The sequence below is a fragment of the Chionomys nivalis genome, chromosome 11 (assembly GCF_950005125.1).
Source record: "Chionomys nivalis chromosome 11, mChiNiv1.1, whole genome shotgun sequence".
NCBI classification, from domain to species: domain Eukaryota; kingdom Metazoa; phylum Chordata; class Mammalia; order Rodentia; family Cricetidae; genus Chionomys; species Chionomys nivalis.
Window position 1 is genome coordinate 39,504,311 of NC_080096.1, and position 15,757 is coordinate 39,520,067.

Here is a 15,757-nt window from a genome sequence, read left to right on the forward strand (position 1 = left end):
CCCAAGTACTGGGATTAAAGGGGTGCTCCATGACTCCTGGCTGCACTGATTTTTAAGTACATTTACTTACAAGTGTGTGTGTGTGTGTGCACGTGTGTGTTTCTCTCTGTGTGTGAGAGAGATATACACATGATTTTGTGGGTACATGCACCCATACATAGACATTCAAAGGCCAGAGGAGGGTGTAGGTGTCTTTCTCTCTTGCCTTCTGCCTTATTCTCACTGAACCAGAAGTTTGCTGTTTTGGGTAGGTTGGCTGGCCAGGGATTTAATGGAACTGGCCTTTCTCATCCCATAAAGCTGGAATTACATGCACACATGGCCATACCTGACTTTTTATGTGGGTTCTAGAATTAGAACTCAGGCTCTCGTGCTTGGACAGCAAACCCTCGTACCCACTGAACCATTTTCCCAGGCCCAAGACACTTAAAATATAGAGTAAGAGATTTAGGTCGTGTTACGAATTAAGTGAATCCTTCCAAAGTGTTTGGCAGGTGTGCTTGGTGGCACAATTATGTTCCACCACTAAGGAAGTTGAGACAGGGTCAAAAAAAGTTTAGAGGCCGGGCGGTGGTGGCGCACGCCTTTAATCCCAGCACTCGGGAGGCAGAGGCAGGCGGATCTCTGGGAGTTCGAGACCAGCCTGGTTTACAGAGCTAGTGCCAGGACAGGCTCCAAAGATAGAGAAACCCTGTCTCGAAAAACCAAAAAAAAAAAAAAAAAGTTTAGAGCCAGTCTGATCTGCATGACAAGACCATGTCTCACAAGAAAAACAAATCAGAAAGAGAAAGAGAGAAAGAAATGGGCACATTTAAAAAAATAGTTGGGTAGCCAGGCATGGTGGCACACGCCTTTAATCCTAGCACTCCTGAGGCAGAGGCCGGTGGATCTCTGAGTTCAAAGCCTGCACGGTCAACAGAGCAAGTTCAAGGACAGCCAGGCCTACACAGAGAAACCTGTTTCAACAAAACAAAAGGCTGGGCTAAAGAGATGGCTCAACAGTTGAGAGCACCAGCTGTTCTTCCGGAGGATCTGAGTTTGGGATTCTCGCATCCACATAGTGATTCCCATCTGTAACGCCAGTTCCAGGGAATTTGATACCTTTTTCTGCCTTTTGCTGGGTCCTGGCATAAAAGGGATACACAGATATACATGTAGAGAAGTAGACAAAATACCCATACACATAAAATAAGAATAATTTTTTTTTTTAAGATTCCTGAATTCAAAGAAATAAAGAGATTAATAGAGGTGGACGCTTGTCCTGGAATTAGCTCCTGTAGACCAGGCTGGCCTCAAACTCACGGAGATCCACCCTCTCTCTTTTTTTTTTTTTTGACAGAGTATGTAGATATACTTCATGTACCACCATGCCTGGCTTTTGATGTATTTTGTTTTAAGCTCTGGAGAACTTGTTTGGTTTATGGGATAACTTAAAAACAAAAATATTTTAAGAGAAATGTCATGTTTTCTTTCAGCTTCAAGGTATTGCAGCATGCTGATTGAAGAAGGAGGACTGCAGCATTTGTACAACATCAAAGAGCATGAGCAGACAGACCCCTACGTCCAGCAGATTGCTGTAGCCATTCTGGACAGTTTAGAAAAGCACATTGTGCGCCATGGGAGGCCCCCTCCCTGTAAAAAGCAGCCTCAGGCCCGACTAAATTGATAGCCATAGATAGTTAGAAATGAACAGTGGAAATCATTTTTGTGGTGGTTCATTGGAATGGTGTGCTCTCTGGTGTGGGGTGTCTGTGATAAGAGTCCTGTGATCCATCTGGGCTTGGTAATGTACAGTCTGATTTGTTCTGTGATTTTTAACTTAGGAGGAGAAAGGTCTTCCTTCATTATTGTCTTTTAGGAAATCTTTCATGTTTGAACTTAACCTGTGCTTGAGATTCTACAGTCTTATGATAAATTGCACGAACCCTTAGGCCAGACTTCTCTCGAGCCCTTCCAGGTAATTTGCAGTGTGAGCAGGGCTGCTGACGCAACATCAGCACTGTTCGATTGTAAGATTTATTACGCTTCTGTAAAAATGCCTTCATTCTCTGTGTGTCTTCCACAAGATGCACTTGTTTGTATGAGTGGAAAGCTCTCTGGAAAGCTCTGCTGTTTGGAGCCTGGATGGCAGTTAAAGGAAAACGAAAGAGAAGCTGTGGAAGAAGAACTGTGTTGAAGAGGAATTAGACATTGCTTTTTCAGCTCTGAGAATGGACAGGTTTTCCTTGAGCCCCTCTCCCAAGGCCGGGAGCAGGAGCTGTTCTCCAAGCTGAAGGCTGGGAGCGTGGACTCTTTCTGCAGGCTACTCTAGAACTACTCGCCCAGTTACACAGTGTAGCGTCACAGCGTAGCATGTCAAAGCCTCTCGGAGACACTGGCTGTCATGCTGTAAGAGTGCGGTTTTTTAAATGTCGCTGGTTAAGCTGCCTGTTTTACCCCTTCTTTTCCAAAGTCATTTTTATTCAGTGGAGTAGACTATTTACAGAGTTAACTTGCTTAGTTAAAATACAATTGACAGGGGCTGGAGAGATAGCTCAGAAGTTAAGAGCATTGCCTGCTCTTCCAAAGGTCCTGAGTTCAATCCCCAGCAACCACATGGTGGCTCACAACCATCTGTAATGAGGTTTGGTGCCCTCTTCTGGCCTGCAGGCATACACACAGACAGAATATTGTATACATAATAAATAAATAAATAAATATTTTAAAAAATACAATTGACAACAGAAAAATTGCTATAAAAATTTAACCTTGAGTTGGGGTGTGGCTCAGTGGTAGAGTGTGTTCTTAGCATGTGTGGATTCAATACCCAGCACTACATACAGAAATGTTAATTTTCTCTCTTCTGATAAAATATGGTTATCTGTTAGCATAAATGGCTCATACCTGTACTCACTCAGGAGACTGAGATAGGGGGAGGATGCCATGAGTTTGAGGCCAATCTGTGTCAGAGAGACAGTTAGTGTATCTTCATTATGTGTTCATGTTAGAAAAAGATGTCCACATCTCACTTCAAATGTGCAGGAGAAGAAGAGGCTGCTAAATGGTTACACGTGCTGCCGAGTGGGTAAAAGGTAAAAGGAAAGTTTTTGATGGACATCATTTAGACAGTTGCCTGTCCTTTAAGGTGGTTGATATAATGAAGACTCAGTTATTGTCCTACAAACCTGGGATATGTCAAGTTACCAACAAACTTAATTTCCATTTTAAGATGGGAATAGTGGAGACCTATAATCCAGTAATCACCAGGGTGAGACAGAAAGAACTAAAAGTTAGAGATGAACTTAGGCTACAGAGTAGCAAGCCCACCTGGGCCATAGAGAGAAACTGTTTCTCACAAAACAGAGCAAATTTTTAATTTTAAGGAAGCTTGGCAGCACTTGCCCGTAATCTAAAGCATCACAGAGCAGGTGGCATGATAGCGAGGCCCATCCCAAACAAGTACAGCAACAGCTCGTTCTGCGAACGGGCTGAACCTGAAAGTTCTTCTGACCACATTTTATTCCTACCCATCTAAAATGCTTTCAATAGAACTTTAAAATGATATTTTTAAATAACTCACAAATATTTCAGTGTAGAGGGGAGCTAGTTTAAGCTGGGCATGGGGGCTTGTAATGTAGAATATGAAGGTGAGAGGATTGTGAGTTCTAAGCCAGCCTGGGCTACATGAGAGTCCCTGTCTATAAAACAAACAAACAAACCGACAAGCTGATTGACGCATTAGTCTGCTTTTAACATGTCTGACTCACGTTTATACTGCTGTCACACTTCAGACTTGAATGTTTAGGGCTTCATTTGTAGGAATGAATACTGAATCAAACTAAAAGAAAACAAATACACAGAATTATCAAAAAGCCATATAAAACAATGGTTTAATTCTTACTTCATTGGTTCCAGGGATTTTTAGAGCCATAACATACATTTTTGCCTGAAATGGTTGCTCAAACCTATGGTTGCCACTGGAGAGAGAGGATTGTTGAAAGTTTGAGGCTAGCCTGGGCTACATAGTGATGCTTGTCTCAACAGCCTCCATCACAAAAAGATGCATTTTTCATAGTTAATCATATTTTAGAGAAAAATTCTGTCAAAGGAGTTTTGCTTTTTGTTAACATTTTACCCCCAATTTTAATGTCTAAAATTAAAATTTTGACAGCAGGATATTCTGCAGTAAATCACAAGTTGGTGCTATTGACCAGCCAGGTCTACCTAGTATGCTTGGGGAGAGCCTATTTGAGAACTTTGCCTTCAGATGTCAGGACAAGAGTGCATGTTCCTATAGACCAATACTAAACTGTCTGCTTTACTAATCTTTAGAATAAGAGGTCAGCTGTGGTGGCATATGCCTGTAATCCCAATATCACCAGCTGCATAGCAAATTCAAAACCCTGTCTCAAGAAGCAGAACAAGAATAGCCAAAACTACAGAATTTTTCACAGTAACCTGATACATGAAGACTCAAGTACATTTCAATTTATATTTCACAGGTCAGTCAAGACTTCATTCCAGACCTAAACAAAAACTGTTCACATCCCAAATATATCAAGATGTTAGCACCTCTGTGCTTTTGATTTTTGGTTGTTGGGGAGTGGTGTGTTTTTGTTTTTGAGATAGCGTCTCACTAAGTATAGACACAGGGCTGTGGTCCACTTTGATCCCACTCAGCTGACAGTTCTGAGTAAGTGCTAAGATTCCAGGCACGTGCTACTGTGTCTGGCTCTGGGATGGTTCCGAAAGCTGACATTAAGACAGAATTTTCAATTCTAATTGAAAATCGCTGAATATAGCTAAATCCTGAGTATAGCCAAAATATAGTAAATACATGTATGGTTGTCCAGCCAGTCTCTAACAGGCCTCTCCTTCATAATTGGAGACCATAATGAAATACTTGGTACTTCCAAAGTCATTGGCTTAGGGGTGTGCTTTCAAGCAGCTTAGACTAAGCTGAATGACCTTGTTGAACCATCAGTGTACTCAGACACAAGCCATTGAGTAGCAACACTTGGGTCAGCTGAAGGAAATACATGCACAAGGTCCCAGGTCCAGTCCCCAGCATCCCGCCCAGCAAGGAAATGAAATAAGACTTTGTAAGATTGTAATCGAATAAAGCAAAGTATAGCAGATCAAAGCATCTGGTGTTTGTGCATCAAGTCAGTTTTGCTATGGTCTTTATACTCTGACTTTTTCTCCTGGGTTGAGAGTGTAACTCAGCTCAGTACTAGAGTGAGTGGCTCTGAGTTAAATTCCTACTATCAGAAAACTAAAAACCATAAATCAAGAAGTAATGGGGTGGACACAGTGACTACTGATTGTAGCTGGGTTTTTTTTGTTTTTTTTTTTTGTTTTGTTTTTTTTTTTGGTTTTTCGAGACAAGGTTTCTCTGTGGTTTTGGAGCCTGTCCTGGAACTAGCTCTTGTAGACCAGGCTGGTCTCAAACTCACAGAGATCCGCCTGCCTCTGCCCCCCAAGTGCTGGGATTAAAGGCATGCACCACCACCGCCCGGCTGATTGTAGCTGATTTAAAAGGTTTAAAGAGTCCTATCAGACCCACAGGTTCAGGAGTTGATCATTGCTGTTGCTGCTTGTTAGCCCGGCAGGCGAGTTCACCCACTCAGGATGAAAACTGCCTTGGGAGTTCTCTATTCTTTGTTTCTAAAGAATCAAAGGTCCATGTTTAAAACCAACAACCAGCTATGATTGGTGGCTCACGGCTTTAATCCAGTACTTGGGAGACAGAGGCAAGTAGATTTCTGTGAGTTTAGGGTTAGTCTCATCTACATAGTTCTAGGAGAGCCAGGGCTATGCAGGGAGACCTTGTGTCAAAACAAAAACTGCATCAATCATAAAAATCCAGTTAATGGGGCTGGAGAGATGGCTCAGTGGTTAAGAGCATTGCCTGCTCTTCCAAAGGTCCTGAGTTCAATTCCCGGCAACCACATGGTGGCTCACAACCATCTGTAATGAGGTCTGGTGCCCTATTCTGGCCTACAGACATACACACACAGACAGAATATTGTATACATAATAAATAAATATTTTAAAAAAATCCAGTTAATGATGTTTCTCTTACAAATGAGTCCTTTTATGCTGGGCTGTTGTCTTCCTATTCAATTTTTATATTTTTTACTTGTTTTTTTTTTCTTTGTTCTGTTTTATGTAACCAGAACTAGTTTAGAACCATCCTGCCTGTGAGCCCCAAACACACCACCTTACCACCTTCCTGACTGTTAATCACTTCAGCATGACTGTTGAGATAACACTGGTCTGTCTTTGATGCTCTTCAACCATACTTCCCCCCACCTTTGGTATATGTTACTGAACACATTAAATATACAAAATTGGAGTGACTTAGTGAACAGTAAGTTTGGCTTAGTTTTTGGTTTTGCTTAATTTTTTTATTTGAAACAGGATCTTACATACCCCAAGCTGGTCTCAAACACACTGTGTATCTAAGGATGACTTTGAATGCCGCCTCCCCATGCTAAGTGTTGAGATTACAGGCATGAACCACCACCCCCAGCTATTTTTGCCTCTTTTTAAAAAATGATTTTATGTGCGTTGGTGTTTTCCCCGCATGTATGTCTGTGTGACGGTGTCAGATCCTCTGGAACTGGAGTTACAGACAGCTGTGAGCTGCCTTCTGGGAATTTAACCTGGCTTCTCTGGAAGAGCAGTCTGTGCTCTTAACTGCTGAGCCATCTCTCCAGGCCTTATTTTTGCCTTTTTGAGATAGAGTCTGGATATATATATTTCCAGGCTGGCCCCAGCCCTCTGAGTGCTGGGATTATAGGAGTGTACTAAGCCAGGTTTGACGTTTTAAAATACATCCTCTGCCCAGAACAGTGTGTAACAGTACTCAGAGCAAAGGGGAGAAGAGGTAACAGAACAAACCATTTTGTACATGATAACCTGCAACCTATCTCCTCTCCGATGGCATACTTTTATTAGTTGGTTAGTTGTGATTTAAACAGTGTAAATAAGTTGAAGACAGGTTAAGGCAGTGCCCTACTGTCAGCTAATAAGGGCTCTTCTGGCTTTATCTGCATATTTATGTGAAGAGTTTGTATGTTTGGGCTTCAAAACTGTTGAGACTGCTTCCGGAGAGGTTTGCAAACTTGCTTTCCTTAAATCCCTTGTGACCATTTCACATGACTGTCTCTTGGATATTGGATATTCAGTTGTCATCTAGTGTGTGTTAACGCGGTTTTAATTTTCAGTGTTAATTCAGAAATTTCCATTTTAGTGATGTGTAAACCCACTAGTGATAGGAATAGAGTATGTCAGAGAATTTTGCAGTTGGGTTTTAGGTGTGTGTCATGGCTTGCGTTACTTAGAATTTCATGGACTGACTTTGCATGATGTGGCATACTTTGTGGTACATGCATTTGTTTCCAAGAGACTATGATGACAATAACCTTTAAAAACAACATTTTCTGTCTTTCCACTGCCCTACTTTTTAAAAAAATAAAGTATGCAAAACTCAATTCATAGCCAGTGGTGGTGGCTCATGCCTTTAATCCTAGCACTCAGGAGGCAGAAATAGGCCAATCTCTGAACTAGAGGCCAGCCTGGTCTACAGGCTCCAAAGCTTTGAGAAACCCTGTCTTGAGACACCCCCCCAAAAGAAAATGTACTACTGTGCTGAGGAGATGGCTCTCTAGGACAGCACAACCTAGCTGACAGTCAGACCTGTGGTAAGAACATGCCAGGCAGTGTGCTAACATATGCTGTAACCTAACATGCAAGTGCTAGGGCAAGAAGATTGTGAGGTCTATACTGTCTTCCCCTATATTCTCAGATGCCAGGGAGGCTGAGGCAAGAAGGTCATTTGAGTACTTAAATTTGAGGACTTAAGTGAGATATGAGTTTAAGATGAGCCTGGGTAACATAATAAGATCCCAACCCAAAAAAATATAATTGTTCCAGGACAGGCTCGAAAAGCTTCAGAGAAACCCTGTCTCAAAAAAACAAAAAACAGGGGGCTGGAGAGATGGCTCAGAGGTTAAGAGCACTGACTGTTCTTCCAGAAGTCCTGAGTTCAATTCCCAGCAACCACATGGTGGCTCACAGCCATCTGTAATGAGATCTGGTGTCCTCTTCTGGTCTGCAGGGACACATGCAAGCAGAATGCTGTATACATAATTAAATAAATCTTTAAAAAAAAACAAAACAAAAAACAACACACACACACATATAATTGGTAGTTGGGTGTGGTAGTGCATGACTTTAATCCCAGCGCTTGGAGACAGATCCCTGAGTTTGAGCTTAGCCTGGTCTGCAGAGTGAGTTCCAGGACAGCCAGCCTACACAGAGAAACTCTGTCGTGAAAAACCAGTTATACATATTTTTTTCAAGATTTATCAAAATTATTTTGTGGCAGATCATAAATCTATTTCATTAATGGTAAAGACTTGATTTTGAGCTTACTTTATGGAAATCTTTGAGTTCTTTTAAGGATTTTGTTTGTTGTTGGGTTTTTTTTTTTTTTGGCAGGGGAGGGTTGTTTGCTTTTTAGATAGGGTTTCTCTCCTGGAACTCATTTTGGAGACCAGGCTGGCTTTGAACTCACAGAGATCTGCCTAGCTCTGCCTTTGTTTTTTTTTTTTTTTTTTAGTCAAAAGTCTTGATATGTTGCCCTGGCTCTGTAGAGCAGCAGGCTGACCTGGATTTGTCACAGAGATCCACCTGCCTCTGCCTTCCAAATACTGAGATTAAAGGTGTGCACCATTACACTGGACTCTTTTAATCTTATTTTAATCAACTTTGAAGCAAGAAGTTTTTTAAGTAATGAAAGTTGAGACACTTTTCATAAAAGGAAATCTTTGGGAACATTTTTTCCTCTTAAAGAATGTTATGTCAAGATTTCTCAGATAGTCTGCAGAAACATCTTTTTTCAGTCACCGACTTGTGTGGGCCAGTGAGATGGCTTAATGAGTAAAGGCACTTGCTGCTTGCTGCCAAGGCTGAGCTCCGTTCCCTGTGGTCGAAGGAGCCAACTGACTCCCACAAGTTGTCCTCTGACCCCATGTATGTATTATGTACACACTCATGCCCACATTAAATAGAGAAGTATAACAAAATTAATCACCAACTTTTAATGTCCACACTGAGGAGACAAAGCAGAAGGGTCTTGAATTGGAGGCCAGCTTGAGCTGCTAAGTGAGTCCAGGCCATCTTGGGCTATATAGAAAAACCTTGTTTGCAAAGTTTAAAATAAGTGATTAATGACAAAATAAAATCTTTGATTCTGCAGGATTCCTCTGTCAAATTCTAAACTTGTGCATATGAAAAGCTGTCTTTTCTTTGAACTCCTATGTGTTTAACTCTTCAAGGAACAGAAACCCATCAGGAAGTTGAATGTGTGTATCTCAGACAACAATCCTGGATTGTTTGGGCTAAAGGTATTCTGGTTATGGCCTGGTGAGCAAGAGTATTCTACACATGAATCATGCTGTATATTCAAATGGAACAGTACTTAACTATTAATGTATGTACAAATTGGGATTTTTTTGCTTAAATAAATGTTACAAATTTTATGTAAATATATCTAGTTTTACTCATATACTTTGAAATTTAGTATTAAGCCAAGCTTTATGTTCTTTAGTAATCTATTGTGAAGAGTGCTTTCTGAAACCTGCAGAACTAGAACATCATTCCTTAATGAAGTACTTATGTTAGAGTCAGACTTGCTGGTATACACCTGTAATCCCAGCACTTAGGGAGACTGAAACAGGACTCAAGTTCAAGGCCAGCCTGTATGATATAGTGAGACCCACACACACACACTTCAACAACAACAAAATTTTGTTTTAAAATAAAGTTTGGGTTCATCACTCATTGGTAGAGGGATTATTAAACATGCTTCTGACACTTCAAGGAATTTAATTTTTTGTTTGTTTGTTTTTGTTTTTCGAGACAGGGTTTCTCTGTAGCTTTGGAGCCTGTCCTGGCACTAGCTCTGTAGACCAGGCTGGCCTCGAACTCACAGAGATCCGCCCGCCTCTGCCTCCTGAGTGCTGGGATTAAAGGTGTGCGCCACCACCGCCCGGCCAAGGAATTTAATTTTAATGGAGAAGCATAATAGATACTATTTAACAGTATGTTCTAGAACAGTCTGAAGTGCTTGTTAAAGGGACCAATGACCACACCTAATTCTAGCTGGATAGTTGAGTCCAATTAGTCCAAAAAATCCCTAGAGGGTAGGGCAGTAGTGGTACATGCCTTATTTTTTTTTTTCCAACTCATGAACAAAGATCATGTTTTGTTAATTCTATTTCAGAATACTTCTCATACGTTGTTTTATTTACAATGCCAACTTTCAAAGACTCACTAAAGTTAACTGAACAATGAACTAGGCAGAAATCACTTTACAGAAAGAGGGAAAGCCCAAAATGCCACTTTCCACAGAGAACCCAAAAGTTCAGTTTTATTCAGAATACTGAAAAAAACTAAAACAAAAGAACTTTTGCTCATAGAAGAAACTCAGCCATAGGTCAGATCTGTACTGGAACTACACATGCAGTGAGGACGAGACTGCGTTTGTCCACTGTTCTAATATTAACAATTATAAACAGAGCAGTGCAACTAGCATTTGGAACAACCCTTCTAGTGTTACAGTGTCAGGCACAGCACTTCACTTCTCTTCACACCACTGGTTCTCTTTGCGTACCTGGGCCTCTTCCTCTTCAGTAAAGTCATTTTTGATATTGAAGGTTTTACGAATCTCCTCAGTTTTCCCCTTAATCATATTGGCCACAGTCTTGCATGTGACATCAAGCAAACCTTTGATGTCTAAGTAGTTTGCAGCCAGAATAAGTTCGAAAAGTGTTCCTTGGTCAACTTTCAGGAATTCTTGGTCCCAAACAGGAATTTCATCTGTCTGCTTTTCTTTGTTCTCATCATCCTCAGGAGGAGGAGGGTCATCCTTGTGATGGGTGCACCACTGAATGACCTTTTTTAGAATTGCTGCATTAACATTTGGTAAAGGAACAGGATCATCATCTCCCTCATCATCCATTCCCAAATCTTCCAGCATGGTCTTGATAGTCACAGACTAGCAATTTCTACATCAACTTCAAATATCTCTCCATCAGAACTCTGCAACTTTATCGAAGGCATGGTGCTCGGTCTCAAGACCGCGGGCCCGAGGCTGCTGGTCGCCTGGCACAGAGGAGGTACTAGGAGGACAAGGCCACTCCAGCAACGCCGCGCGGCGTCAGCCTTTATAGGAGCGGGAAGCAGGCGCCTGGTACATGCCTTTAATCCCAGCACTCAGAAGGCAGAAGGAGATGAGTTTGAGGCCAGCCTGGTTTACAGAACTAGTTCCATGACAGCCAGGGCTACACAGAGAAACCCTGTCTCAAAAACCAAGACAACAACAAAAAAAAAAGTTCTGGAGAAAATGATACCTGGGTTTGTCATCAACAGTGGAGATTGTGAAGTGAAGCTGCAGTCAGTCCCCTCTCTACTTGGGTACAGTTGAGATCTTTTAAAACTTTTTTTTTGCCGGGCGGTGGTGGCGCACGCCTTTAATCCCAGCACTTGGGAGGCAGAGGCAGGCGGATCTCTGTGAGTTCGAGGCCAGCCTGGTCTACAAAGGGAGTTCCAGGACAGGCTCCAAAAGCTACAGAGAAACCCTGTCTCGAAAAAATAAAAAACAAAACAAAAAAAAAAACAAAAAAAAAAACTTTTTAAATATTTATTTATTATGTATACAATATTCTGTCTGTGTGTATGTCTGTAGGCCAGAAGAGGGCACCAGATCTCATTACAGATGGTTGTGAGCCACCATGTGGTTGCTAGGAATTGAACTCAGGACCTTTGGAAGAGCAAGCAATGCTCTTAACTGCTGAGCCATCTCTCCAGCCCTACAGTTGAGATCTTGACTAAGTGCTACAATAAAGAATTAAGTACAGCTGAAGAGGTGGCTCAGCGATTAAAGAGTATAGGCTACTCCAAAGGACTGGTGTTTTCTTTTCACCACCCACGTGGAGGCTCACAACTTCGGCTCTAGGGGATCCAATACCTCCTCCTGGCTTCTATAAGCACTACATGCATGTGGTATACAGACATACATACAAGCATACACATACCAATAAAACAAGCAAGGCATGGTAATGTGTGCCTTTAATCAGAGCTTTTGGGAGGCAGAGGGAGGTGGATCTCTGAGTTTGAGGCCAGCCTGGTCTATAGATCAAGTTCCAGGAGAGTAGGAGCTACACAGAGAAACCCTGTCTTGGAAATAAAACAGCTTATAGACAGTCAACCTGACAATAGTGCCCACACTTAATCCCAGCACTGAGGGGGCTATTGTTAGAGGTTTGACAGTCATTTTGCATGCTCTAATTTAAATAGTAGTTTTAAAAATACAAAATAAATAAATAAAAAACCTCACTGCCTAGGATGTTGCTACCATGCAAAGTTCCACCACACACATACACAACTGTGAACTGAACCTAGGCACATGCTAGGTTAGTGACCTACCATTGAGCTATAGTTCAGTCCTTTAAAAGTTTCTCCTGAGGCCGGGCAGTGGTGGCGCACGCCTTTAATCCCAGCACTCGGGAGGCAGAGGCAGGTGGATCTCTGTGAGTTCGAGACCAGCCTGGTCTACAAGAACTAGTTCCAGGACAGGCTCCAAAACCACAGAGAAACCCTGTCTCGAAAAAACCAAAAAAAAAAAAAAAAAAAAAAAAAAAAGTTTCTCCTGAGATAAAGTCTTGCTAGGTTGTCCATGTTGGCCTTGTACTCACCCCGTAGCCCAGGCAGGTCCTGAGCTTGTGATTCCCCCTACCTCAGCGTCCCAAGCAGGCATTACTGTTTAGGCGCCACAAAATTATGAAAAGATGTTGACTGTAAGGGATGGAGATCTAGTGCAGTTAATAATACTTTGTTGGCTGGTGAAAACACTTAGGTAGGTTAAGGCACTTGCCTCCAAGCCTGACAACTTGAGTTTGATGCTCAGAATCTAGATAATTGAAATGGATTATTAAAATTGCTGCAGGATCCCGGTGGCAGCAGGCAGCAGAAACACTGCAGGTCCCCAAGCGGTAGTAGCAGGCCATGTGGCAGCAGGCAGCAGGCCCTGAGAGCAGCCAGTTTCAGACAGGGACAGTTGCAGGTCCCTTTGCAGTGGCTGGTCCAGGGTAGGGAGATGCACACCCATGCAGAGTGAGGTTGGATGTTTATTTAGTGGTTATGGAAAGGAGGGAAGAAGAGGAGAAGAGTAGAGACGCAGAGAGAGAGAGAGAGAGAGAGAGAGAGAGAGAGAGAGAGAGAGAGAGAGAGAGAGAGAGAGAGAGAGCGCGAGAGAGCGCCCTCTGGGTTCGATCTCTGGCACTATATAAAACTGGAGAAATGATTCAGCAGTTAAGAATGTGTACTGTTGCCGGGCGTTGGTGGCGGCGCATGCCTTTAATCCCAGCACTCGGGAGGCAGAGGCAGGCAGTCTTTTTTTAATTCTATTGACAAATTTGTGCGTATACAGGTATATGTGTGTGGGTATACACACATGCCACATCAAGCCCATGAAGGTCAGTGGGGATCAGTTTTCTTCCACCACATGGATCCTGGGGGTTGAATTTATTGAAAAGTTTCTATACCCCATAAGCCTCTCCACCGATGCAATAATCCAAATTAGACCAAATCAAACCGAATTAGAAAAAGCCCAGGTTTAATTGATACACTCCGGGTGGCTTTCCAGCCCCCCAGAGAGGAGACAGGAAAGAAAGTCCAGATAAACACAGGGAGGGGCAGTTAAAATACCCTGTGGGAGTGGTCATGAACATTTCTGGGGAGGGGTCATCATTTGGACGGCTTTCTGGGTGGGGGGCAGAGTCTGGAGGGAGGTCTTTCCACTCTCTGGTGTCTTCTTCAATTTCTTTTTTCAAAGATTTAAAGTTCTTGTCATACAAGTCTTCCACTTGTTTGGTCAGAGTTACTCCAAGATATTTTATGCTATTTGTGGCTATTGTGAAGGGCGTTGATTCTCTGATTTCTTCCCCAGGCCTTTTATCATCTGTGTACAGGAGGGCTACTGATTTTTTTTTTTTAAGTTAATCTTGTATCTTGCTACATTGCTCAAGGTGTTTATGAGTTGTAGAAGTTCCTTGGTAAAATTTTTGGGATCACTTATGTAAACATATCATATCATCAGCAAACAGTGAGAGTTTGACTTCTTTTCCAATTTGTATCCACTTGATCTCCCTTTGGTGTCTTATTGCTCTAGCTAGGACCTCAAGAACTGTATTGAATAGATATGGAGAGAGTGGACAACCTTGTCTTGTTCCTGATTTCAGTGGGATCACTGGGAGTTTCTCTCCATTTAGTTTGATGTTGGCTGTTGACTTGCTGTATATTGCCTTAATGATGTTTAGGTATGTTCCTCGTATCCCTGCTCTCTCCAAGACCTTTATCACCACTCATAAATTCAGTTCCAGGAGACAGGACACCCTCCTCCGACCTCTGCAGGCACCAAGCATGCATGTGGGACACATGCACACATACATGCAGGTGAAACACACATATACATAAAATGAAATAATTTCTAGAAATTATGCTGGCTAGTTTTCATTTATTTATGCTTTTGGATTTATTTTGTGTGTTTGAGTGCTTTGCTTATATGTCTGTCTGTGAACCACATGCAGGCCTTATGCCCAAGGAAGTGGTAAGCCAGCATGTGGGTTCTGGGAATGGAACCTAGGTCTTGTAGCAAGAACAAGTGCTCTTAACCACCGTGCCAGCTTCTCCAGCACCTAGTTTTCTTTTTTTTAAAAAAAAATAATTTATTTATTTGCATTAGTGTTTGGTGACATGTATGTCTATATAAGGATGTTGGGTTCCCTGGAACTGGAATTACAGAGAGTTGTGAGCTGCTCTTAACCACTGAGCCATCTCTCCAGCTCCCCCACCTCCTAGTTTTTATGTAAACTTGTCCCACGCTACAGTTATCTGAAAGAAGGGAACCTCAACTGAGAAAAATGCCTCCATAAGATCCAGCTCTTAAGATATTTTCAAATTTTTTTTTAAGACAGGGTTTCTGTGTGTAACAGTGCATTTTCTTTCTTTTCTTTCCTTTTGGTTTTCCTTCTAGACAGAATTTCTTTGTAGCTTTGGGGCCTCTCCTAGAACTTGCTCTGTAGACCAGGGTGGCCTTGAACTCAGAAATCTGCCTGCCTCTGAGTACTGACTGATGCCACCACTGTCTGGCTTCAGGGCATTTTCTTAGTGATCAATGTGGGAGCACCCACCCTATTGTGGGTGGTGCCATTCCAGGACTGGTGGTGCCTGGAGTCTATAAGAAAGCAGGTTGCCCCTGCCCCCCCAAAAAAGATAGGTGGTCACTTGGGAGGCAGAGGCAGGTGGATCTCTGTGAGTTCGAGACCAGCCTGGTCTACAAGAGCTAGTTCCAGGACAGGCTCCAAAACCACAGAGAAACCCTGTCTCGAAAAACCAAAAAAAAAAAAAAAAAAAAAAGATAGGTGGTGGTGGCACATGCCCTCTGTGAGTTCACGGCCAGCCTGATCTACAGAGTGAGAGAGTGAGTTCCAGGACAGCCAGGACTGTTACACAGAGAAACCCTGTCTTGAAAAACCAAAAAAAAAAAAAAAAAGAAAAAAGAAAAAAAAAAGGAAAAAGAAAGGAAAAAAAAAAAAAAACAAGCAAGCAGGTTGGGCAGGCTAGTCAACAGCAGTCCTCCAGGTTCCTGCCCTGTGGCCTTCCTGTCCTGACTTCCTTAGATGATGAGACACACACGATGTGGAAG

The 15,757-nt window shown here is 42.3% G+C and overlaps 1 protein-coding gene and 1 pseudogene across 1 annotated transcript in view; one reads left to right on the top strand and one right to left on the bottom strand.

Annotated features, from left to right (window-relative positions):
• The window catches only part of Zyg11b (zyg-11 family member B, cell cycle regulator), a 65,015-nt gene extending 55,485 nt beyond the window's left edge, over positions 1-9,530 (top strand). The window contains exon 14 of the mRNA XM_057783764.1: positions 1,476-9,530. Coding sequence (XP_057639747.1) covers positions 1,476-1,666 — 191 coding nt within the window. The 3' untranslated portion in view covers positions 1,667-9,530. The remainder of the gene's footprint in view (positions 1-1,475) is intronic.
• A 795-nt stretch (positions 9,531-10,325) lies between these two features.
• LOC130883973 (S-phase kinase-associated protein 1-like) lies at positions 10,326-11,214 on the bottom strand (annotated as a pseudogene).
• Positions 11,215-15,757: the final 4,543 nt, after the last annotated feature.